The sequence below is a fragment of the Prunus mume genome, linkage group LG8 (genome assembly GCF_029339155.1).
Source record: "Prunus mume cultivar Tortuosa linkage group LG8, ASM2933915v1, whole genome shotgun sequence".
NCBI lineage: Eukaryota > Viridiplantae > Streptophyta > Magnoliopsida > Rosales > Rosaceae > Prunus > Prunus mume.
In genome coordinates this window covers 11030080-11056357 of record NC_142705.1, presented here as the reverse complement: position 1 = coordinate 11056357, position 26278 = coordinate 11030080, and the positions used below count along the sequence as shown (strand labels likewise).

Here is a 26278-nt window from a genome sequence, read left to right as displayed (position 1 = left end):
TTAAAAAAATTAAAATTAAAAGAAAAATCAGATAATGAATCCTATTTTTATGGAACACAACTACCCATTATATTTTTTAATTCTTAAATAAATTTAAATTTATTTATAAATAAATTAAATAATAAAAAACCTCTCGCAAGCGCGGAAGCACGTGCAAAGAGACTAATATTTATCAAACAATTGTAATATAGCAAATAATTCCCACATAACACATAGCCACATAACATATTATAAAAATATTCTTACATTCTCCCACTTGGTCCGTATGATAAATTTGCTTTATCATTCAACAAAAGAACATTAAGCATGCAATACATTCAAAATAGTCCATACCCATTTTTAGCAATATGCTAATGTGAGTCATAACATGTACCACAAGTTTCCACAACAAGAGCAAACCACCAAAATGGTCCGCAATAAGAAGTATCTATAAAGGCTCAATAATGTCTTTGTGAAAGACTGTTCCTGTTATCATTCAGTTAATCATATTCTATCTGCTATCAAACCACTGTTGTTGAGAACTTCTAGTAGTTATATTTTCTGGTTATCAAATTCTAGCAGTTATTCATTACTCCCATTTAGCTAATGTTAGTTGAAATCAATTTCAAGTTACAACGACCTCTACTCTCTAGTAGTTATTTAGTTTTACCCCTCTCGTTTATATTAACTCTCTTTCATCCATTCTTCATTCCCATCTCTCTCTCTCTCTCTCTCTCTCTCTCTCTCTCATAATCACCCTGGCAACTTTCTATACCACATTACAAGCTTTGATTAATTCACCATGGAAATTAATGCAAAAGCTCACCACCACTCAACCACAGAGCCATTGCTCCCAATTTCAAGCAACCCTTCAAACCCCATCGTGTCCCAATCAGTCGCATCCCAATCCATTGCAAGATTAGTACACGTCCACCGCATTCTATTACTTGCATTAGGGACATTCACATTGTTATGTGTCTTCATGCTCACGCCCACACAGAACCCAAAAATCCAACTCGACTCACTCTTCATGCCCAAGCTTAACGTCTCAAACATGTCACTAGGGGCCAACTGGGACATGGCCTTCACCGTAGAAAACCCCAATATGGTCTCTTGGGTTCAATTCGACCGCATAGAGGGTTCAATTCTGTACAAGGACAACCCTCTCGCTATATACTCTGTTGAGCCATTTGACTTGGGATTGAAGGAACAAAGATTGATGCGTGTGAAGATATCGAGGACCGGATTACAGGATCAGCCGAAGATGAAGGTGTCAGATTTGGAAGAAATGAATAGGCAACGTGAAGATGGTGTTGTGAGTTTGAAGATGGAAATGTTTGCATGGGCTACGTATAAGAAGGGTTGGTGGGGAACAGAAGATGCCATGATGGAGGCTCACTGTTTGGATTTGAGGGTTGGTTTCTTGCCTAAAGTTGGGTTCGGTAGCTGGATCAGCGGAGGGCCGATGACTTGCTCGACTAGTTCGTATGCTAGTTGATGAAATCGGAAAGTTGTTGAAATTTTTTTTTTTTAGGCAGGACTAGGGTTTTTAGTCTGTAATTTGATGGATGTAGATGAAGCTTGTAAATTATGAACAAGGAAGAACTTGTCTTTTCTTCTCAAGGGAATGCATGCATCAAAATTGGAGACAATAATGTGAACATTCCTTTTTATCTTTATCCATGTGTAAATTGAAAAGGATATCACAATCACTAAAACACCCAAAATGTGGGCTGAAATTATAAAAAAACCCAACACCCAAAACACTTTATAAACACACCCAAAACCCATTTATAAACACACCCAAAAAATATACAATTGTTGATTTTGGGGTTCATTTTGGGTGTGTTTCTATGTTTAAATAGTGTTTGGATTTTTTTATAAATACATGTCTAGGATTTGGTTTATTTATAAATTTGTATATTTTTGTAATCAAATCATAAGAAAAAAATTCACCACACACAAACAAAGTAAACATATATAAGATGTCTAGAATGGTGTATACTTCCGTATTTCGAGAATATATTATATATAAAACTCTTTTTTATTATAAAATTTAACAAAAAGACGTAGATTATAAAATTTTAAAAATGCACGAACGAAAAAACTTAGGTGGCCCCACCACCCAGTCAAACCTCATCCAATCGAACTCACCATAAACTCTTATAAACTCAGGCTGGCTGGGTAATTTTTCAATGTGAGATAAACTCTCACCAAACCCAACCAACCAATCTGTGAGAGAGAGAGAGAGAGATGTTGGGAAATGTTTTGGCTGAACAGATTCTCCAATTTTGGAAACACAATTTCATTCTTTCGTTTTCACTTTCGAAAAGATTTTGTGAAAACATTTCCAAAAAATGGTGCCGAACTTTCTACATTGATAGGAAAAACAACCTTAATGATAGTGTTTGGTCTACTTTTTACTCAGATTAGAGGTAAAGACTCTCTCGCTCCTAATTATATGTGTTTGACTTGGTTTAGATCTTCCATGCACTATTTTGTCTAATAAATTGAAGGGATAAAATAAGTTTTTTTTTTTTCTTTTTTTTTAAGGCGGCTTATAAATCTCAGAGATGGCCCCCTTGATACTTCAACAAACCTTGCAACTCGGGTAAATCATGTACGAATATATTCGTCGTATGATTAAGTATGTATGTTGACACTTGAACAACCTTCTATTTCTAGATTTTTCGCTCAGCTAACCATTTTTTTTGTTATCAAATGACTGACATTTAGAAAATCCAGTAGTTATTCGTTACTCCCTTTTAGCAAATGTTAGTTGGACTCAGTTTCAGTTTATAACCTTCTATTCTCTAGTAGTTAATTAGTTTTACCCTTCTCCTTTATATCAACTTTCCTTCCCCCATTTCTTCATACCCATCTCTCTTTCTCCCCGAAACCCTAGTAAGCTTGATTATTGCATCACAAGCATAAGTTTCTATTAACCATGGATTCTAATAGAACAGCACAGCGCTCAGCCACAATGCCACTACTCCCAGTTTCATACAACCCTTCAATTTCAAACCCCCACATGTCTATGTCTATCACATCTCGATTCACTGTGAAACTAGTACTTCTCCACCGGATTTTGTTGTTCGTGTTAGGGATCGTCACGTTGCTATGCGTAGCCATGGCCACATCCTTAGTTCCACAGCCCCTGAAAATCAAACTCAACTCTCTCTTCATGTCGAAAATTAATGTCTCAAACACAAAGCTAGTGGCTAACTTTGACGTGGCCTTCACAATAGAGAACCCTAATCTAGTCTCGTGGATTTGGTTTGACCGCATAGATGGTTCGATTTCTTACAAAGATAACGCTCTCGTGACATACTCGTTGGACCCTTTCATACTGGGATTGAAGGAACATAGAATGATGCGTGTGAAGATATCCGTGAATGGATTACAGGAAGATCAGCCGGTTGTGAAGGAGAGGGTTTTGGAAGAAATCCATAGGCAACGTGAAGATGGTGCTGTGAATTTCAGCCTGGAAATGTTTGCACGGGCTACGTATAGGACCGGTTGGTGGGGACAAAGTCTGTTTTAATGAACCCTCAATGTTTGATTTGAGGGTTGGCTTCTTGCCTAAAGTTGGTTTCGGAAGCTGGAATAATAGTGGAGGGCCTATGACTTGCGCAGTTCCCATGCTAATTGATGACTAAATTTGAATTTCTTTTTCCTTTTTCAAGTAACCTAGTTAGGCTTTTTGGTTTTAGTTACAAGGGAGCCTAAATTAAGCTTTTTAATTGGAGGTTGTAATGTAATGTTACGATGTAGAAGGATCTTGCAAATTAAAAGTAGAGTTGAGCTTTGCTTCCAACGGGAATCTATCAGAGTAGAAGTAAAGTTATATACGTACAAATATTTTGGTGATATTTTCGCATGGAAGACGCATAAAACCGTGTCTCTGTGAAATTTTTAGATGCTTGTGAAAAACCTCTTCTACGCAGATGTATTACCTAAACATGATCGAGGATGCTTTTTATGCACATACTAAGAAATATTTTAACTAGATGCCTTCAAAATATAGTTAACTAAATAGAGGCTTTCACTACACATGCCAAAATTTAAAAAAGGAACAGATGGATTTGTGGAATTTGGACATCTAATTCTATTATATTCGTTTCTGTATAAGCACTTCAAGTTTTAAATTGGCACAATAAACTTTAGATGAACTCTCAAAATGAAACCGTTTTTGGGGTGTTTTGTTGTGCACTCTAGAGATGTGGAAATACTCGCGTGACGTAGTTTGATGTCGAATTACTTGGAAGTAAATAGCTTTGAAGAAAGTTGAGGTTGAAACTTAAGTTTGGACACTTCATAAAGAAATTTGGCTTTAAAATGACTATGGTTGCTTAAAATCAAGGGCGGAACCACACCAAGGGCTACAGTGGGATGTAGCCCAGTGTGGTTTTTTAAGAAAAAATATAAAACTTATATATTTAACTTATTTTCAATATTAGCAGTACAGATTACCTTATTTCTATTTTCAACATTTAAGTAAATGTCTTTGTCATTTTACTTTTATTTATTTTTTATATTACTCTATTTATTTAAGTTTACAATGTAAATAAGGAAGTACCCCCCATTTGGATTCAAATAAAAATACTAGAAAACCAAATTCTCACCAAATCAAAATATGAAAAATCGGTTTTAGTGCCAAATACGATTTAGGCTAAAAATGATGGCTCATTAAGTCAATATATATTTCATACTAAAATCCCATAAAATCAAGTTTTCTTATTTGATGTGTGAGGAATAAAAGCCGCCAAAAATTATCTTGAGAAAATGATTATTTCGAAAACCCATTTTTCATACTTAATCAATATTTTTACATAAAATAACTTTTCATCTATAATATGAATGCATGAAAGAACCTAAGGTCAATCTAGGTAAAAAATATTAGATGTTCAATCCACTATAGTATGTTAAATCCTATTTGGTTTATGTTAAAACTTATTGAAAATTAGTCTATGGAGCTATGAACTAGCTTGGTTTATATGATTTAATGTTTACTTTTATTTCTAGAAAGACTATAGAAATTGTAAGTACCAAAAAAAAAATCACTAAATTTTAAAGCTAATAACTTTAGCTAGCCCACCCGTTGAAAAATTCATGGTTCCGCTCTTGCTTAAAATCCAATCAAAATGTTTAAACTGACTAATCCAGTCCAATCAAATGCACTTTTGATCATTTGAAGGCCTTTGGCAGGTTGAATATAGTTGTGTTCATACTTTTTTGCTCTCATACACGTGCGATTGAATAAATTTTGATTAATTTTAAGTCAATCGAAGTTATGTTTAGTAATTTTAAGTCAATCGATTCATTAATATATATATGTAATTTAATTAGATAATATATTGAATGTTACGTTCACCAATTAATTTACCAATTTTCACTTGTCACATCATATTTATTTTTAACACCCTCAACTTTCTAATTTAGTACTTGTGGTAATTCAAGAGCCACCGCAACAATTTCGTCCCAGTGTCACACTGCTGCCACCACCGGCCACTCCCCTACGGTGAACCGTTGCGAAATCACCGTGAATTCATTTCATTTGCTTTAAATAATGATGTTTAATGGATATCACCATTCGAGCAAACTAACAGTTTTATCGGTTATCAAATTAATGGAGTTCATAAATCTTCTTTCGCATGTTTGTTAGAATATAGTTATTCAGGTTTTTAACCGATTTTGGTAGTTATTTAGTTTTTTTTTTAACAATCTCTAGTGGTTATACAGTTTCTATGTCCTTCTACTTTATATCCCAACTCTCTTTCACACATTTCCCTCAATCCCATCTCTCTTTCTCTCTCAATTTCCTATCATCAGCCATGGAAATTAATGCAAAAGCTGATCAGCACTCAGCCACCATGCCTCTACTACTCCCAGTTTCATATAGCCCGTCAAACGACAACGTTTCGCAGTCTGTTAAATCAAGACGCATTTCCAAATTATCCGTCTTCCAACCCATTATTCTATTATCACCTACATTATTAATATTTGGGACCTTGGCATTGCTGTGCATTTTCATGTCCTTATTGTCCCAAGTTCATCCAAAAGCCCCAAATGTCCAACTAAACTCGCTCTTCATGTCCAAATTTAACATCTCCAACACAACACTGGGGGCTAATTGGGACATGACCCTTACAATAGACAACCCCAACCTGGTCACATGGGTTCGTTTCAACCACATCAAGGGTTCAATTTCGTACAAAGATAACATCCTCGCGATAAGCTCCGTCGAGCCATTCATGTTGGGATTGAAGGAACGAAGAACGGTGCGGGTGAAGATATCGACAATGGGGTTGGGAGAAGAGGATCGTGATCATCAGCTGGTGGTGAAGAACAGGGTTTTGGATGAAATGATGAGCAGGAGACGTGAGAATGGAGCTGTGCATTTTAGCATGCAAATGTTTGTTTGGGCTACGTATAGGACTGGTTGGTGGGGGACACAAGATGTTGTGATAAGCCCTCAGTGTATGGATTTGAAGGTTGGGTTCTCGCGTGGAATTGGGTTCGGGAGTTGGATTAGTGGAGGGCCTATGATATGCTCGGTTCCTATATTAATTAATTGACCAAATTAGACTTTTTCTTTATTTTTTCATCTAGAGGTTTTTAGTTTTAGATTGTTAATTTGATCGACGTAGGAGAATATGAACGTGATGTTATGAAATTCTTTGATGATCTTTGTCTGGACCTGGGTAAATAGAAAATGTTTCACTACATAAATGAAATAAACAGAAGATTTCTAGAATTTACACGTGCTGTGTAGATAAATTCTTATAGAAATTTCATTAAATATTGGGTGTGCAAATGAATTTTTATTAATTGACTAGAGTCACCCTGAAAATAAAATAATTATCAGGACATAACTCAAATTTAAATCTCCTTTTTTTTCCATTAAAAACAACTAATCGTCCTTGTATATTTCCTCCACTCATTGTTTTTTGGTTGGATCCTCCACTTCCGTTATAATTGTAATTTATCTCAATGGGGTCTAGTCCAGTTAAAAAATGCCTTGATTTGCAGACTATTGGTCTCAAGTTTGAATCTCATGGCACCGTAGTAGTATGCGAGAAACCCCCTTCCTCTATAGTTTAGACAAAAAATATTAATATTGGGTCTATCATTTCAGATGTACTTGACTCTTTCCAAACTATTTGCACTTGTGAAAGGGCACGAACTGCAAACGTCACTTCGTTTCACCAAAGCCAGAAAAAGGCCTTCAACCGCCACACATATATATCCTTCCAAACAAATAAAATAACTTGATTTTAACCGCTGCCATCTTCCCTCATTTGTTCCTCTCTCTTCTCCCTCATCATCTCCACCTTTCTCCCATCCAGTATAAATCCTTATAATTAGTACTGGGAATTTTGCTTCACATATTGGATTGATTCAAGACCAAGAAAACTTAGCATCACAAGGTACGGTTTTCTTTCTCTATCTTTAAATTGTTATAAACTTCTTCTGGGTGAAATTAAATTGTCAAAATCAGTGTTATCTAATTTGGTGAACGATTATAAAATCCAAGTCTCGCAAATTGTCTCTTTGATTTGTCCTCTTGAAGCTTCTTATTTGATTAATTATACCAAGTGAATAATCTATTTGGAGAGTGTCTTACAAGTACGTTTGTAGCAACAAATATATCTTACCCTGCAGTACCGCATTTAAGAACAAACTACCTATTTCCAACGGGGTCTAGCCTAGTGATAAAGGATTGACTTGCATATCAGAGGTTTCAGGTTCGAATCCCACGGCATCATAGTAGTGTGCGTGTGAGAAATCCCTCTCCCCCTGTAGTTTAAACTATCACTTTTGCACTGAAAAAGAAAAAAATTATTGAACTTACCTATGCTACATTTTATTTCTAATTTCTTGTTAGACTTTTTATAGCTTTGGCCGATACTAATTTTTTTTTTGGTGAAATTAGTAAAATAGTAATTTTAAATTGAGGAATTAGCAACTTTAATTTGGTCTATAGATTAGAAAGAAAAAAAATGATGTTCTAACGTGTTATATATTGCTAGACTATGAACCACGAGTATTCTCTTTCACCGAATAACCAGTGAAAATTTCCCTAACATATCCACCTTGAACTTTGTATTCTCTCTTTCAGGAAGAGTTATGCATGGCTTCTTTGTGGTGCAAAAAGTCTCCAGATTGCAGTAAAATTCGTGGATACATCCTGCTTTTTGTAATAGTGGTGAGTCTAGCAACAGCCATCGGATGTTCTCTCTGGTTGTTAGGCAACTATGTGGATTCAAAGTCCGGCCCAGGAACAGACCCCCTTGTGCTTCGTTTGGATGCATTTTCTTTATTGAATTTCGAGGTTTCGAATTCGTCATTCTCATCTGAATGGGAGGCCAAGTTGACATTTGGGAACCAAAACGGTGGCCTAACTGTTACCCTCAACCCCTTTGAGAGTTATGTGTACTATAAAGAACGTGAGGCTCTATCATGTGCTTCTGTGGATGCAATGCTGCATGTTCCTCCAAGGAAACAGAAAACTCTGCAGATCAAATTTGATCCAACAAGTTGCGGAGGAGAACAGCCGTATGTGGAGGATCGAGTGATGAAGGAGTTGAGTGAAGATCGAAAGAGTGGTCACCTTAGCTTTAGTTTGAAAATGCGCATAGATGCTTCTTATAGTATGAGGGAGCTTTTGGGAATGGGAACCCAAGTGACGTTAAATCCTAACTGTTCAGGGTTGAAGGTTCAGTTTGAGGGTGCAAAAGGGGAGGGAAAGATAAATGGGGGCCGCAAGTGCACCATTCCATTACCTAAATGATCATGCAGTTCTTACCTCTGATAAGGGCCGACTCTGAAATTTTAAGGGATTATAGCAGGCGAAGATAAGCTCATGAAATGCGACTAATGTAAATTTCGTATAAATAAGTTGTTTATTTCAAAAAATTTAGTCCTTTTTACTTGGGCCAGAGCACTTGAGAAAAGTAGGCAAAGCCCAACTTGTGAGAAATTCTTGTGATTTAAAAGTAGCAGGTTTTGCTATATAAGGAATTATTAACTCAACAAGTAACGGATGTCAAGTAAAAGGAAAACAAATCAATGTGATTTAATTTTCTGGTTTTCTTCCCATTTTAAATTTTAAGCACCCTTGCATTAAATCATTGAGTTTATGCCCAAGAATGCCAATTAGCATTAACACTGGGTTTATCCATTTTTGACCTCCATGAATTAATGACATAAATTTTGTACCCAAATGTGCACTGATTCTCTGAATTTGACTGCCATTTCAATATTAGCTGCTCCCAATACTCTCTCATTCACACCTTAACTCATTGCAGAAAAACAAAAATGGGCCCTTTGTGGTCTCGTCGCCACAAGGCACTGGCAGAAGAAATGTCCTTGAAATTGGCTGCTGCTACAATCCTCATCACATTACTTGCATTTGTCACCACCGTATGTTTGTCGTTGAACGGCGGCATTCGAACATATCCCATCGCCATTGCTCAGCACTCTTTCTCTGTCTCAAACACAACGAAACCCGTCTCTGAACTGCAGAGCGCTGTTTGGGATGCAGAGTTGAAGTTCAGCCAAAACAGTGATCTGCAAGTTCACATCAAACACTTTCAGGGCTTCGTGTACTACCCAAAATTCGAACCGCTGTGGTGTGCCTCAGTGAAGCCAGCGGACGTTGAGTTCAGGAGGCCAAATGGGCTGCACATAAGATTTGATATGAGAGAGTGTGGGGAGGAAGGGCCCGGGGTTTCAACAGAGGAAGCTCTGAAGGAGGTTCGTTTGGAAATGAAAATGGACCTGGTTGTTCCTTACCAGTTTGGAAAGACCAGAATTTGGGCCTGGCTTTGGGGATTGAGTGTTGAAGAATCTTGTTCTGAGTTGAGAGTTGAGTTTGTGTCTTCGGTTGGAGAGGGGAAGCTGATTGGTGAGGGAGGATGGTGCTTTGTTCCATTGCCTGAGTAATTTTGAGTTATGATCAACTTATGCCAATCTAATAATCTTTGTTTTTGCTTCCCCCTTTATTTAATTTTGTTTTGTTTCTCCTTTAAATTACCTCACAGAATTAGGCATCAAGCAAGCAGACAGACGCAAAGAAAAGAGTTTGAGTCTCCACTCTCTTCTGTTTTTTTTTTTTTAATACACAAGAAAGAAAAATATGAAACTGACAGCATCACCCTCCATTCATACTGAAGGAGACGAGGTTTCATGACTTTGCTGTTTCCCTAGTGAAGTTTGAAAAGGGTCAAATAATGCCAAGATTTTCTCACTTTCATCGTTTCAATGTTAAATGTCCTCGATTATCACGATCATGATTCATCATGCGTTGTTTACAATTCTTTGGCTTTTATTTCCATGTTCGATTAATTTCTTAATCCCTTCATTTTCTCCCTTGATTGTTTCCTTTAAATATTCTAGTTTACCATTTTTAGTATAAATCTCTTGTATTTTTAGTTTTCCATGGGGGGGCGACAAATATATCAAGAGATAATTTCATATATGGGAGTGAGGGAATGAGGGTCACGTCATGTTCATGTATGTAATAGGGACTTGAAAAAATTGTACAATTTTCCATGGGAAAATTATATTCTCCCCACATAGCTTCTCCTCTAATAGTTGAGCATGAAGGAGATAAGCAATTGAACATACGGTGACGGATTTGGGAAAAATTTCAAGTACGGTGTTTCGGGTAGAGCCGGGAATAGTATTATAATTCATGACATGTGTATGGTGAACATTTGTTAACACGCGGGAGCAAACACATAGGCACCCAGAAAGTATTCCCCTAAATAAACTCATGCTTGCATTGCAACACATGATCTTTAATGTGTGCGTATAGTGGCCACAATATAGGGCTAGTTTTATTATGGAGAGCTGTGTGAGAAGATTGACATGGAGGTGCTAATATGCCAATTTTGCTAGCTATAATTCTTTTGTCTTCATCACTTATTTCCTTAACATAGATTACAACTCCTAATTAATTACCTTGTCCTACGCTCTTTCCGCGGCTTTTCACAGCACACCCACCTATTTTTACACTCTCATTTCCTTCAATAATCAATCTCCCTCCAATTCACATTTTAATCCCCTACCCCCAAAACTCCCTTCTTCTCTCTCTCTTCTTTCTCTCTCTCCCGGAAGATTCTTGAGAGAGAGAACGAACATTCCATATATATAATTAATAGCAACACATATGGCTTCCACAACCGAAACCAATCAACCCCGCTCCTCCGACCAACCCGCAATACAATCATCAGAAGCCCACCAACCTCGAGCCCCCACTGACCCCTACCCCCCGCCCGCCGGGGGCACCTATCCGCCATCCAACATGAGCTACGCGCACCCACAAGGATACCCCACCGTAGCGCCCCCCTACCACGGGTACCATGCGAGTGCCTACAACCCTTATTACCAGGACCCCTACTACACCACCACCTCCTACAACCAAGCTGACGAGGCCGCCAGCAGCTGCTTCCGGTGCTTCTGCATCATCATGTTCCTCCTCGTCATCTTCACCCTCCTCGCCAGCATCGTCATGTTTGTCGTGGTCCGCCCCGAAACCCCGGCCTTCAAGGTCGAGTCCTTCAGCGTCTCCAACTTCAACCTCGTCCCAGGAAGCAAAGTGCTCTCCGGGAAATGGGAGGCCTCCATCTACGTGGACAACCCCAGCTACAGGATGAAGTTGGACATAGACAGGTGGGAGACCTCCCTGTACCACAAGGACAACTATCTCGCGATGGGCTCGGTCATGCATTCCATGAATCTCGACTCTCGGGCAAAAGGCACCATGCACATGAAGATGGAGACGTACAATACAACGGCGAGCAGCGCGGTGGAGGACATGGAGAAGGAGCAGAAGGAGGGCGGGAACGTGAGCTTCAATTTGAGGTTGACGCTTTCGTACGACATGAAAGCCGGTGGTTTTTTTTATAATCACTACAGTAACTACAGAAGTGGGACCCTCCGGGTGAAATGCTCAGATTTGAAGGTGCCTCTGCCGGCGGGGTCAAATACTGGGAGCATGCCCAGTGGGAGCTCGAAGGCATGCGATATCTCCGATGGTTTCTGATTATTTAGTCATAGACGAGAAATGGGTCGGATATTTTTGTTTGGTTATCTGTCTCACGGTCTCATTGACTTTCTTCCCATGTCTCCTCCATATGTGGGGATTGTGTATTTGGCTAACTTATAGGGAGTCATATGTTCATAATTTTAGAAACCCTTAAATCTGTTAATTTTATTGTAGAAAAATTTTATGCTATTTTTCTAGGATTTCTTGTACTTCATTTAATTTTAATTTCGTTATAGCTATATAGTGACACATAATGACTAACTCGGAGTCTGATCGTATTTTTCTTTTCAATATTAAACGACATTAATCATATTACTTCATATTTCACACAACACTAACCTAAGTTAGAAGATTCTTAACCCATTCATTAATCATGTATGATGATCTAAATGCAAAATTTCTCAGCTTTAACATAAGTTAATTACTCATTCTTTGATAAAAACATATATATGGTTGATATTCAGTTGAATATGTTTGTATAAATTTTAGCTTTTGTTATTGACCAAAGATGTGGAGAACACTGCACAATGTGATCCGCGATCGTCCCTTCATGTCTATTGTTTTTGAGGCGCTTTGCAAATTAAGTCTCTCCAAATTCCACTTCATAATCAAAATTGAAAGGAAAAAAAAACCTTTAGACCCAACTATTATTGAATCCAATAATACCAATTGATAAACAGTCTAGCTCACTGTAAAATGATATTGACAGAGAATAATTATGTAGTTTAGACTATTATCACCAACATTAGGATGTGTATTACACTAATTGTGTTTTTTCTTCGTGAAAAAGCTTCATTAAACAAGTTGACAAACATCAATAAAAAGTGTTAGGCCAGATACAACATTATGCTTAAAGCAAAGGCCACCAGAAAAAATAATAACGAAGTAGATAGAAGTCCAACAAACACCCATATGTCCATTTGGGCTTTATCGATTCAAATACGCGGAGCGGGTAACCGCGAACCCGAACCCGCCTCGCATAAGAAGCAGATAGGGACAACGACGATCCGACAAGTGTCACCACCGTAGAAGGCGGGAGAGATTCCTCAGTACGGCGCTTCAACTTAAGTCTACGCCCTCTGCCAAACAAAAAAGAATACAAAAACAAAAAAGAAACAAATATCTCAAAATGGAGCCAGAGATGACAGCTATTATTAGCCAATTAATTAATTAATTATCTCCTAAACACTTGTAATTAAATAGAAAACAGAATTACGCCAAGCAATTCTATCAACAATCAAACTGTAGTTGAAGACAACTTTGTGATCTCGGAAATCTTTTTTTTTTTCGCATAGTACCTATCGACCGACCAAACACACCCTCCTCTACCTCTACGCCTACCCTTTATTTTTTCATTATTTCTGTGTCTCTTGGAAACCAAAAACTCAATTAGCTCTATCCGCTCTCAAATGGCTACCTCAGCCGCCGGCGCCGATGATGGTCGTAACAAGACGGTGACCGGCTACCCAGTTGAGCCGGGTCAATTCGCAGCCGGCTACCCAGCCGCCGGAGCCTACCCCTACGTGGCCCCACCCCCGCCTCCTCACACCAACACCTACCGGCCCATGGGCCCACCTCCTCACTACGCCCCTCAGCCCACTGGGCCCATCTCGCCCAATAGGCCCACCCTCCTCTGCCGCCTCCTCATTGCCGCCGTCGCCGTCTTCGCCATCATGTCCCTCGTCTTCTTCATCGCCTGGCTCGCCCTCCGCCCTCGCCTCCCCGAGTTCCGGGTCGAATCGGCCTCAGTCTTCCCGCTCAACGCCACTGGCTCTGAGCTCACCGCCACCTGGGACCTCACCCTCCTCGCCAACAACCCCAACCACAAGCTCAGAATTTACTACGACAGCATCCAGGCCTCACTCTTCTACGGCAACGATGACCGAATCGCCACGACGTCGTTGCCTCCCTTTGTTTTGACCAAGAGGAACCAGACGCGTGTCGGGTTCAAGCTGGCGACGGTGGGGGAGTACGTCGGCGATTACGTGGCCAAGCGGATCTCCGACGAGAGGGATCGTGGGTCGGTGAGGTTCGGGCTAGGAGTTTTTGCTTCGGTTCGGTTTAGGTCTGGAGTGTTCCAGTCGAGGCCTCGCGTGTTGCGGGTCTTCTGCGAGCGGGTCGATTTCGGGTTTGCCCAGAAGAATGGGACGGGGACTTTGACGGGTCAGTCAAGTCCGTGTGTGGTTGACTTGTGACTGAGTATAATTAGTCCATTGGATTAACACAAATTGGTAAATGTTATATTTAGTCGTTGTTTATGATTTTGGGTTATGGAATATAATTCGTGATCTTCTGAATCCAATTTGTCTCTGTTCTTTTATGCTAGCTAATAATAGTATTATTATTTTTTCATTTTTGTATATTATGATTTCTACTAGTTTTCTTTGTTTTGGAGGTAAATACCATTTTCCCTGTTTTGCATATGCTGTAGGAATTGGCATTTGAAGTGTTGAGATGGGTTAGATGATACTTTGGGTTTTGTATTTGTGTTAGAATAAAGAGCAATGTGATTGTTTTTAGTGTTCTGGGGCTTTGTCATTGTGATTCAAACTCCAGAGCCAGAGACTGTAGGGTATTGAGTGTTGCTTGGTGAAGCTTTAATTGAGTGTTGACTCATTTGGTAGAGATGCATAAATGCATTCTGAATGGATTATAGGGTTTTCCCTTCACCCTTGAATTCCACTTACCATTCACACAGTCACAAGGAAAAAAGTAAGTGCGCACCAACCATAGCTGTCTCCAAGCATAACATTTGAAGAAACTCATCCCTATTGTTTTTAATGATATCAAACCATTGTTCATGCCTTCAAAGATTATGCGCCTGAGAAGAATGGTAAAGACTTTTTTTTAAGCATTGGATTTGTGGTAGTGGCTACTAAGCCTCTATGTTAGGATGTCTGTTTGATTGTGCTTAATGCTGGTTGTAAGTCTAGGGTTGTGATTCAAGCTGTTTTCTTGTGATTCAAGTCAGTAGTATTGGAACAGTACAAGGTTTTCCTGGGGAAGGGGAGCTTGGTCTACTAGGAACTAGCAAGTAGTGTATTTTACCTATGTATTGAGAAATTGTTTATTGTTTTGCTCTCGAAGAATTAAAATGAATCTCTCTACTTACTTCGTCATCTTAGAGATAAATTCTTTTTATAGGAGTTTGGTGTTATTTGTTCCCCCCTCCCTCTTTTCATAGGATAACATCATAATGTTTATCTTTTCAGACTCTGAATTTATGCTCATGTAAATGTGGTATTGAATGTTTGCTTGTAATGGTCGAATTGTGCTTTAGACACTACTGTACCAGTAACGATTAAGAGGAGTGGCTAGGTAAAGAATGTAGTTGCAGTTGCCAAACCATTTCTACTACAATGTTAAGTTTCATAGTAGGTTATGATTTGGGTTCATTTGATATATGATAATAATAGAGCTGTTGTCAAATGTAAAGTCATTCTCTTTCTGATTTTGCATTTACTCACTTCCTGGCTGCTTTCCATTTAGGTTTTTTCCTTTGAAACTCAGCTGCATGTCTTCTCGTAGGAGAAAAAACACCAAACTTTTGTTCTGGCAACATTTTAATTACGTCATACTGTATTGCATGTTTTCTGCTCCATTTTAACTGTGTCAATATGCTGTTAAGTTGGCCAAACAGGGAACTTTTTATGTTGCTCTGTACTACCATGTCAAAACTTGCCTGTATTAGCTTTCACACTTTCAGTATAGTTCTGATCTGATGTAGTTGCTTTGTTATTGTTGAAGTTTTGATTTTGACAAATTCAGAATTTTGGGCTCAGAAGCCATGCGAGGTTGGTGATTCGAAAAGGGGCATTGCTCGTCTTGCCCTATGCGTTGATGTTACTTGTTTTTAATACTTAAGGGAAGCTATTATGTGCTTCTGAAGCCTCTTATGATACTTGAATTTTAGTACTGGTTTTAAACTATTAATCTAGTGATGGCAAACATTGTCCTTTTGTCCTTGATGCTGAAGTGGTTTTAGTTTTACTATGATTTTGATGATTTCATTTCTGATGTTTATAGGTGTTAGAGGTTAATGCGTGTTGAGATTGTTTGTCTGCTCTTTTATTTTCTGTTTGTGGTTGAAACTTGAAACATAGAATCAGTTTCCAAAATATTGAATTCAGTATTTCTGGTTGGTACTGTAGTTCCTATGATTGGTGAAATAGTTGTAGCTCGTCAGGTGATTCATATTTTCCTAATTTTAAAAGAACTTTTTATTTTAAAGGTCCTTTTAGTGGCATTTTTGTTTTTAACTTTTAAGCTTTTCTTTAACGAGGTAGAGGGGGAGAGGTGGACGGTTCTTAGGAGAAAGGTGAGGGAAAAAGGAGAGAAAAAATACTTCAAAAGTTCTAAAAAGTAAAAAGCAATTTAAATGGCTTTTAGCTTTTAGCCTGTTACTTTTAATTCCCTATACTTCTCCTGTCTTGTTCATCTCTTTCATCTCCTCCGTCACTTTAATTTTCTTTAAAAGCTGTTATCAGGCAAGCCTTCACTCTGCGGTTTTCTTTTGCTGGCATTTATGCAGTAGGCTTCATCTATTAAAGAGTTATGATTATTCAAGGTATGAGGCATCAGTTTCAGTTAGGCGAAATTAGGTTTTCAGCGAAGAAATAAAGCCTTACAAGTTCCTCGTCATTACTTGCATCTACTTTGCTTTTGAACTATTCCATCATCAGTTCAACAATTGATGTGTAGAATTTGGTCTTGGGTGTATTGACTTGAGATAGGTTGAAGATGTATTTAGCTGGTCCATGCTTAGAGCTCTGATTTGCTGGCTGAAATGGTTTAACTTTTGGAAATTTTCTTCTCTATTTCACCGGTTGTACAGAATCATGTGTCTATCGTGACGTGACACCTTAACGACCCTAAAAACTCGGACTAGAAAGAGTCCAATCCTCCCTCCTATATATAAGTATTAGCAATTGTATAGGTATCTTTGGTTCGACCTGTTGTTTAAGTAAGGAGGCAGTGGGATGAAGTGGTTGCTTGGCCGACAGAGCTTTTTGGGGTGGCCTAAATAACTTTATGAAAACCTATGTTATGCAGATGGCATTGGCAATGGAATTATATATAAACTAATAATACTTTGATGATATCTTATAAACATGATAAGATTCTCAGACACGATAAGAGTGCATATTTGTATATTTCCAGTTGGACATGATTAGGACGCTGGTGGATTGAGAGAGATTGACATTGATTTTTAATGCACGTAAAAGTAATTGTGTAAATATCTGGGATTTTTCTTCTTTTTTTCTTTTTCTTTTTTTTTTTTTTTTTCTGTTTTCCAGCAAAATTTATGGGCCCGTGAAGAAACAGCATTGGAATGGAAATTCTGTGTCCAAATTAGAAACGTGTGAGGGATGAGACATGGTTGTCCTTTGTCATTTTCTACTGCTGATTAGGACAATTAGAATGTAGAGGGAGCTATTTGATTGATGATTGAACATAAGAAACTAATCAAATTATCTGTTGTGAAGTTTACGTAATAAAAGAAGAGACACAAATCTACCAGTCTCGCGCAATGAAAGCTAAATCCAGATTTATTTTAGTAAGAAAACAAAGTCGTCCTACTAGCAATTGACTGACTTCACTTGACCAAAAGGTGGGGATGGCAATTTTTCCTGTCACACCCAATCTCCACATTGATCCGTCCCAAATCGGATGGGGATTGAGGTTCCCGCCCTTTCTCCATCCTCATTCCGTTTTAAAACTATCATGTTAAAGAATGATAATTGTTTTATTGACTCTTAAATTTAAACTTTTATGAATGGGATGTGGAATTCGAATCTCAATAAAGAAGACGATATCCAATAGGATTTGAGGCGGGATCGTGGATATATAACTTTTATCGGGATGGGGACGTGAAGGTAGAGGTACTAGTACTATGAAGCAAAATTTACTCGAAGAAACGATTATTTCACACAAACAAAATTACACTGCAAAGCATTAAATTTTGTTAGGGGTATAACTTACCACTAAGCTACAAACCCAACAGTATTGCATCTGTTTCTTCCTTTGTAGGCGAAATAGTCCTCTAGGAGGGTGCAAAGGATAGGAAGCTTCTCACTGGCCATGTGATGGCATGTGGAAAATACGTAACGAAAGGCTCTACTTGGTGGCGTTTACACCTGCATCGTTACTATTAGGCACCATTTTATATTTATATTCAAAACTCAAAGCAGTGCATGAACTGATGCAAAAAAAAAAAAACAAAACAGATTTAGGGGCTTTTAAGATATTTCCATGTTGAGTCGGTTAGCTTGGCAAGTCAGTTTGATCTTAAGGCTTTTCATAATTCATTCATAATGCAGGAAAACACTTAAAAGGAAAGTGATTGCTTGCGTAATTACTTATGATAATTTTGATCTCCATTTAAAGGAAAGTGCTTGGATGATCCCCTTCTTTTTTTCCTTCTCAAAACTTGCTTTCAAAGTTCATTTTCCATCATATATATTCCAACTCCTTTTCTTCAAGATACTTCTACCATCATAAATCATAGATGCATCCAAATGACTATTTAGGGTTCATTGGCTCATCATCACCCACTATTAGTTTCACTTTTTTATTAATAGGGTGATCAATTACCCCTCAAACCAATTCAAGACAGCTTAATCAACCCAATTAGATAGTCATCATTTTGTGCTACCAAGAATATTATCCCTTTCCTTCACCTCCATGTCTTCTCTTCCCCGTTTTTCTTCTCGTTGTTTTTGGAACTTTCCCCTTCTTAGAATGACCCACCAATCAAAAGGGTTTCTTTCTTCTCTCTCCCCCAATGCTTTATTCCACCAACTTTTTGTTTTTGTCTCTTTCATTAACCCATGGTTACCAGAAAGGAGCATAGCCACAGATTCTAGTCAGATTTTAGCAGCAAAGCGCATGAAGACAACAACCACCCAATCCATTGGGTGCAAGTTGCATAGAACAATTTTGGCTTTGGGCATTCATGTTAACCACAAAGATTAGGTTAAAAGCTAATTGTGATTTACTTAACAGAGATTTAAACAGGAAATTGGGATTTGGTGGTTTCAAAGATGATCTTGTAGGGACATTTGTAATTCCCAAAGTAGGGATAAAGAATCAGCATGGATGTCAGTGCAAGTGCAGAAGAGAATACCTTTGTGTGCGTAGAATCTAGTAAGCATAGGCCACAAACCACCCCACCCTTCTTTATGGACATTTGGGGATATCCTTGGCTTCTTTTTGCGGCTTCCATGTTTTGTAAAAGTGCTTTTACCCAAGGCATTTTCTTCTTGTTTTTATGAGAAAATTGAGAGAATCAGCAGCAAAGAATTTGGTAAAGGGCCCTCTGCATTCTCTGGAAACTGCACCAAGTGTACTTGGTTTCTTTGGCCTCAGTACATAAGAGATGCAACAAGAGGAAAAAAAAAAACAATCAAATAAGCTCTACAGCACCAAGTACCAAATAATTGAACTTCAACATATCTAGGAGTAAGGCTCCAATGATTCAAATTTTGGGTTTGGTCGTACCCAAACAGTAATATTCTAAAGGGAAATGCACCTAAGATCAAATATTTCGAGCCGGCTTCTGTGGAAAATTCAGGCTTTCTTTTTTAATGCTTCAATCACATAAAAATATAAACTTTGAGGTTCAATAGCTAAATACATGGCAATTGAATCATGAGCCAAGTATGCAAAGTGGATGTCATTGTAGTTGTCAAATGAGTGATGAAGAACAAAAGAGTCATGTGCTTTTAGGTGTGCCAACTAATATTATCTTTCCATGGTTTGATCTCAAGTCTCATCTGGATGTTATTTTCTTCTCTTTTGGATTTATAGATGACAACTCTTCATATATTATTAATTTAATAACTAAATAAAATATTAAAAACAACATTTAAAACACCCAAATTTATACACCAGTCATATTTTATACTGCATTTCTTTTGTCTAATATTATAACACTTAAAGAAAACCCAAGTAAATGACAAATAGTGTATTATATCCACCCACCATCTAATAATGCTAAATTAGTAGAAAGTTAGTCTTTTTTTAGCTGTGTTTCTTTCATTTGATCCAAGACTTTTCTGCAAGAGGCCTATGTCAGAATTAGTTATTTGATTTCATAAGACTCTGCTAGAATTTGACTCAGCAACAACCAATTTCTAACCCATGTGTGGCTTTAAGCCAAGAAATAAGACAACTTTTATTCAACTTTTGTGAATTGCTTAACTTTGAGCAAATTGATGGTGCATAGAAGAAATTTGATTCCCTATGTTTTTTCTTCTCACTTGTTAATATCTAGTCATTCTGTTGCAAACGACAATGACTTTCATTAAAAGAAAATTGTTTCATGGGAAAACATCCAGGTTAAGAACTTAAAGTAAGCTGGTGTTTGTAATATATTTTAGAGAGAGGATAAAGAGAACAACAAAAGGAAAAGAACAACACCTTCAGAAAAGAAAATTAAAGGAAGAGAAAATTTTATATAGTGATTAAGATTATCGACCTGATAACGAGAGATTCACCTCATTCAGCGACTCATCGACCGTACACATATCAATAATTTTCATCCAACGTAATCTAAGCTTCTATCACCATTTGAGAGGGAGAGAGAGGAAAAAAAGTGTATAAAATTAAGAGGTAGATAAAAATTGGTCATTGGTTTGGTCATTGGTGGTTGAGGAGACTTTTAGAGCTTGATGTCTGAAAGAACACATCAGGGTCTTGTAGTTCATATTCACACTTGCCAACCGACATAATCAATTCCTAGTTTCTACCATCAATAATGTATTGGAGTATAGTTTGGTTTGGTGCTTTTAACTAATGTTTGTAAATTATTGCTCTCTTTTTTTGTTGCCCACGTACCCTTTTACCATCTGCTGGGAAAGTGCAGCTAACCCTACTTTTCCTTGATTTAAAAATTATTTTAAAAAAATAAAAAGGTAAAAAAAACCTTTCTCAATGTTGTTTTCTAAGTAACATTTTAGGATTTTTAAAAAGCAAAACAAAATAATTAAAGAAACAAAACTGATGAAAGAAAGGCTAACAATTTTCTTTCTGGGAAAGCAATGGGTTCTTTATGAAAAAGGGTTTAAGCTTTTAATCAACCCAAACAAAGTCTTGTTTCTCAGTCATCAGAGTATCCACATCCAAATCATGTTTTTTTTCCTTTTTTTTTCCTTTTTTTTTCCTTTTTTGTTGCATCATTGTTAGGCTTTAGGCTTTAGCTGGTGGGAGAAGTAATATTCTGGAACCCAGAGGTTTCCTCTGTCATGATAAGTGGGGCCAAGTGGTTGCAAGAGACGTGTCATTTAGACTTTTCCCATGTATCCATATTCAATCGGACGGTGGTGAAGAGTCTTGCTTTTCCAAACACTTTATTCAAGTCACCATCGGCCCGTTCACATTCTAAATTCTAGTATAGAAAGAAATAAAAAAATATGTTATTTTCTTTAGGCTTTTTGTCTTTCTGAGTTGATTAAGAAAAATCAGTGAGCTCCACTTTTTGACTAAGCGAGCACAATACAACTGGGGGTCATGGATTAATACAATCTTACTCATTAGAACTCATTTATATTATTTTTTTATACAAACGATATTCTACTTTAATTTAATCTAAACTACATGAACGGGTATTCAAACTCGAATGCTGACAGTAAGCTCATGTATACTAAAACTCACTTATATTAACAATGAAGATCGATGGCAGACAATATGAATCATATTTTATTATATATATCTTGAAGCTAGTGCCAAGAGCGTATTACTTGGATCAGGTTTTGAAAAGAATTAGGGTTTGAGCAACAAGATGTCGCTTAGTGACATATAGTTTATTCAATGGACTTTATTTTGATTAGTTTAAAGAAGATTAATTACTTGTTTTGAAATACTGAAACACATGAGGTTTTGGGAGAGAATTATGAAGAAAAGATATGAACCAAGCATTGAGATAACATGTGGGTGAGCTCGACAAACAATTTGAACCCTGTTTGTTGAATAAAGCCAAGCATAGAAAGCGATTGGTCTTAACCCATCACACCATATGGGCATCTTAACTAGGACACATCATGCAGTGAACAAAAACCCAACAAATTTCATCTAAGTTATTTAGATCAAATCATATAAATAATAAACCCAATCAGTAGATATAATTGATGAGCCTTGTCAAGTGGCACATGATGACATAAGGTATTTGTGTAATTTAATCGGTTAATGCCCATGGTTATGATTGAGTAATAAGAAAACCCAAATAATGCCTTGGTACTGAAAATTGATAGGTCACCAATTTCCACTACCTTGCTACACTACCACCAAACAATTCAAAAGCAACCAAAAAGCTCTCTCAAAAATAAAGTTATTGGTTAGTGCTGACTAAAGATTTACAGCATTTGATTCATTGTCAATTATCTTATTTATATTACAAATATTAACTTCAATAGACAGTTGCTCATATAAAAAATAGAGATTCAGAGTAATTTTGGAATTAGACCGTAATCTAGTATTAAATATTTTTTTTACGCGAATAAAAAACTAATTTTCCTCATAATTAGTGAAGGTACTATGAAATGACCCTAAACACATTACACCTACTTTAGCATACTTGCTTTTCCACCATACATACATGATCACATAGATCATCATCATCTTCGTTAAAAACCATGTAATATATATATACCCCCCACACATCCCCAACCAAAGCTCATTTACTAGAGGGTCAACTCTCCAACCCAACTCTAACTCAACTCCAACCATCCTTCCTCTCTCTCTCTCTCTCCACCGCAAACTACCGCGGCCGCCGCCATGTCGTCCAAGGACTGCGGCCAACATAGACACAACAAGTGGCGGAAGAGGTTTCGCCGCTGCTGCGCCGGGCTCCTAATCTTCAACTTCATCCTGCTCGTCACCATCCTCATCGTGTGGGCCATCCTCCAGCCCTCCAAACCCCGCTTCGTCCTCCAAGACGTCACCGTCTTCAACTTCAACAACTCCGTACCCAACGTCTTCTCCTCCAGCTTCCAGGTCACCGTGTCCTCCCGCAATCCCAACGACAAGATCGGCATCTACTACGACAAGCTCAACATCTACGCGACATACCGTAACCAGCAGATCACCTTCATCACGCTCATCCCGCCGGTGTACCAGGGTCACAAGGACGTCAACGTCTGGTCGCCGTTCATCTACGGCACCGAAGTCCCCATCGCGCCGTACAATTCCCTGGCGCTGGACCAGGACAAGAATGCCGGGTCGGTTTTTTTGCTGCTGAAGATGGACGGCCGGGTGAGGTGGAAGGTCGGGACTTTTATCTCGGGCAGGTACCATTTCTACGTTCGGTGCCCCGCTTTTATCCCTTTGGGTCCGAAGAACAACGGGGTTGTGGTCGGAAATAACGCCATCAAGTACCAGCTGCTGCAGCATTGCAAAGTGAGCGTGTGAAGAAGATGATGGACGGGAACTGGAGGCTAAATGTTACCATTAAGTAACGCCGTTACTTCATTTTCTTTAATTTTTCTCAAATTTCTTCTTCTTTTTTCTTCTTAATTTGAATTTTTAGTCGGAGTCTTTGCGTCTGGTTATATAATTATATATACGCTTTGGTGTTTGGAATTGTACATTTTGCTATAGAATAAAAACGGAGGATTATGATACAACGTATAGCAAAATTGCAGTCGGTCGGTGCTAATTGATTTTAAATTGTATAATTTAAATTTATAGTGGAGGTTGGGGTGTCATTTTCTTTCAATTTATAGTTTTCTTTTTCTCTCTCATCTAATAATTTTATTTTCTTTTGAGGAATTACTTAAATAAATGATGTCAATTTCGTATTCCTCAAGCTATATGGACTTCATCCGTCCTCCCCCTTCATTATTTAGTTGTAGCACTTAGCTGGAGAAGTCTTCGTCATCAATTTAAAATTTATAAACTTATAACTTTTATAGAATTCAACTTTTTTTTCTTCTCTCACATGGGATGAGTAAGGAAAAGGAGAAGAATATGAAACATAGATTAATCAGTAGTAATACAGTTATATTGAATGTGATGAAATGTTGCTTCCATTATTTACGAGTGGTCCCACTTAGGAAGGTTGGTGAATGGGGCCTACATGGGCTTCGTGGGTTTATAAAAGAAATGCACAAATGATATTAGGATAGGCAGGGGAGAATCGAACTTAAGATCTTAGATGCATTGATAAATACTGTTAATCATTTTAGCTGCAAACCTCCTACTAGATGGATGTAGCTAAAATTGGTGGAGCTGTAGTAGCTAGGGTGGGGATTATTAGGAATTTTGGATGGTTTGGTTTGGGGGTGGGGTTTATTTATCGTCTTCCACACGGTGAGAATTTTCTCTTTCTACCCACTAATAATGGAGGGATGGAAAGGGACTTTGATGAATAAAAGTTTTCAACATATGGCTCTCATAAAATGTGACATATTGTTGAGCTAAGGATATATATATAGAATAGAGTGAAGAGATAAAGAGGGGGGGTGGTCTGTGTCAAGCTCTGAAGCTCATCATATGATTGCGTGCACAATGAGTCAAAAGCAAGCAGACAGAATTATATTAGGCGCATTCATAAGATTTTGGTAGCATTTTGATGAGTTCAAAATTATTGGTATGATCAATTAAGATTGGGATCCGGAGGAGTTGGTGTGCATGTTGATTTTGAGTCATTTTGATCACAGCTGGCATGGAGAATTTTAAATAAATAAAAACATGGAATTGGATGCAGAAATGAAATAAGTGGGTGCATATTATGTATATAATTGGCAAAAGTAACAGAAGTTTGTGAAATATATCGGGGTGTGCAAGATTCAATTCAATTCGATTTCAAAGGCCTGCCTCAAAGAGGGGAATTGGGCTGCCTGGCCATGAAACGCTTACAAAAACCATCAAAAGTGAAAAATAAAGCAATAACATAAAACAAAATTTTCATGTTTGGTGGGTGGCTTTGGTAATATCTTAGTTTGATATGGCGGACCAACTTGAAACCCTAAAAAGTCTAGGGAGTTGCCCTATTGCGACTTTCAGGTTAAAAGTAATATGGGGGGCATCTTATTAATTCCACCATGTCTAAACTATGGGAGGCTTCCTGGTTTTAGGACCAAAATATGTGAACAAAATAACTTCACATGCCAACAGCAACGCAACTGGTGACAAAATCTCATGACTCGGGAAGAAGAACATGTCCCAAGAAAGATAAGAAGATAAGTTCTAGCAGACCTCAAATAAAACCAAAATAGGATTCCATTTCTTCAAAATTGTAAAGTCCCTCACCTTAAAATCCCATCACTTCAAAATCCCTTATCCAAACACAATCTTAAGCAATTTTCTCAGAAAATAATTTAAAATCACTTACTTAAAGTGATTATATATAAAAGTGATTATTAACCTATCCAAAATCATTCACAAACAAACTCTTAATCTTGAGGTCGGTTGGTATGGAAATCTTTTAACACTAATCAGTGCACTGCAGATAACAAAATTACCTTTCGGAGTTTTGGGCTATACTGCCTTCTGCGTCAAGTTAGGCTTTGTGAGGCCTCATGAAATTACACACGTGATCCGATGGGCCAAGTTGGGTCAGGCCTGGATCCATGAAGATGCATCGTTTATCCCATGAATTCTATTTTCTTTTCTTTGTTTCGGCACCCTAAATTTAAAAGTCCAAAAGTTAGGCCAGTTTTTATGAAAGAAAATCTAAACGCATCCATTTTAATCATGTGATATTTTTCAGGACAGGTGGACAATACAGCGTTAAAATAGTCATATGAAGACATAGATCACTACATGTCACATGTGATGATGTCAATGGTCTTGACTTGGCCGTAAAGAACTGTGTACAAGTCATCTACGAAACTTTATGGATAGACTTTGGCCATGCATAGTTCATTTAAAATTCATTGTCATATCTGTGGATTTGCATGAAATTCAATTCAACAGTGGAGATGGACCTTTTTTTTTTGTATAGCGGTATTGCGTCTAAACACGGATTAGGTTGCTTAATTACAATGTCCTTTGGCGGTGACAAATCATATTACTAAATGTCAGAAAGGAAGTTAATTGAGCTGGGTTTTTGGTTTTTTCGCAAACAAAACGACAGAATGTTTTTAAAAAAACATATATTTTGCAAAAGGTCAACACACCTAACTTAACGAACATAAAAAATGTATATCATGCTTGTATATGTGTGAGTTGAACTTGAAATATTCTCTGATTAAAATGAATACACTTACCACTAGACCAACAGCCCACGTATTTGGTGTACTTTTA

General features: G+C 37.7%; 6 protein-coding genes across 6 annotated transcripts; all 6 read left to right on the top strand.

Moving 5' to 3' along the window:
- Positions 1-781: 781 nt before the first annotated feature.
- LOC103341864 (uncharacterized) lies at positions 782-1477 on the top strand. The gene has a single exon (XM_008245421.2). It carries the CDS (start codon positions 782-784, stop codon positions 1475-1477), a length of 696 nt encoding a protein of 231 aa, XP_008243643.1.
- Positions 1478-5813: 4336 nt separating this feature from the next.
- LOC103341867 (uncharacterized) lies at positions 5814-6557 on the top strand. Its single transcript, XM_016796590.2, has one exon. The coding sequence runs from the start codon at positions 5814-5816 to the stop codon at positions 6555-6557; it is 744 nt and encodes a 247-aa protein (XP_016652076.2).
- Positions 6558-8111: 1554 nt separating this feature from the next.
- Positions 8112-8825, top strand: LOC107881809 (uncharacterized). Its single transcript, XM_016796629.2, has one exon. The coding sequence runs from the start codon at positions 8114-8116 to the stop codon at positions 8771-8773; it is 660 nt and encodes a 219-aa protein (XP_016652115.2). The 5' UTR covers positions 8112-8113; the 3' UTR covers positions 8774-8825.
- A 2237-nt stretch (positions 8826-11062) lies between these two features.
- LOC103341868 (uncharacterized) lies at positions 11063-12257 on the top strand. The gene has a single exon (XM_008245424.3). The coding sequence runs from the start codon at positions 11156-11158 to the stop codon at positions 12029-12031; it is 876 nt and encodes a 291-aa protein (XP_008243646.1). The 5' UTR covers positions 11063-11155; the 3' UTR covers positions 12032-12257.
- A 912-nt stretch (positions 12258-13169) lies between these two features.
- On the top strand, positions 13170-17604 carry LOC103341698 (NDR1/HIN1-like protein 26). Its single transcript, XM_008245233.3, has 2 exons — positions 13170-14265; positions 17332-17604. The coding sequence occupies exon 1, from the start codon at positions 13444-13446 to the stop codon at positions 14227-14229; it is 786 nt and encodes a 261-aa protein (XP_008243455.2). The 5' UTR covers positions 13170-13443; the 3' UTR covers positions 14230-14265; positions 17332-17604.
- A 5088-nt stretch (positions 17605-22692) lies between these two features.
- LOC103341699 (NDR1/HIN1-like protein 1) lies at positions 22693-23747 on the top strand. The gene has a single exon (XM_008245234.2). The coding sequence runs from the start codon at positions 22808-22810 to the stop codon at positions 23438-23440; it is 633 nt and encodes a 210-aa protein (XP_008243456.2). The 5' UTR covers positions 22693-22807; the 3' UTR covers positions 23441-23747.
- The last annotated feature ends 2531 nt before the right edge of the window (positions 23748-26278 follow it).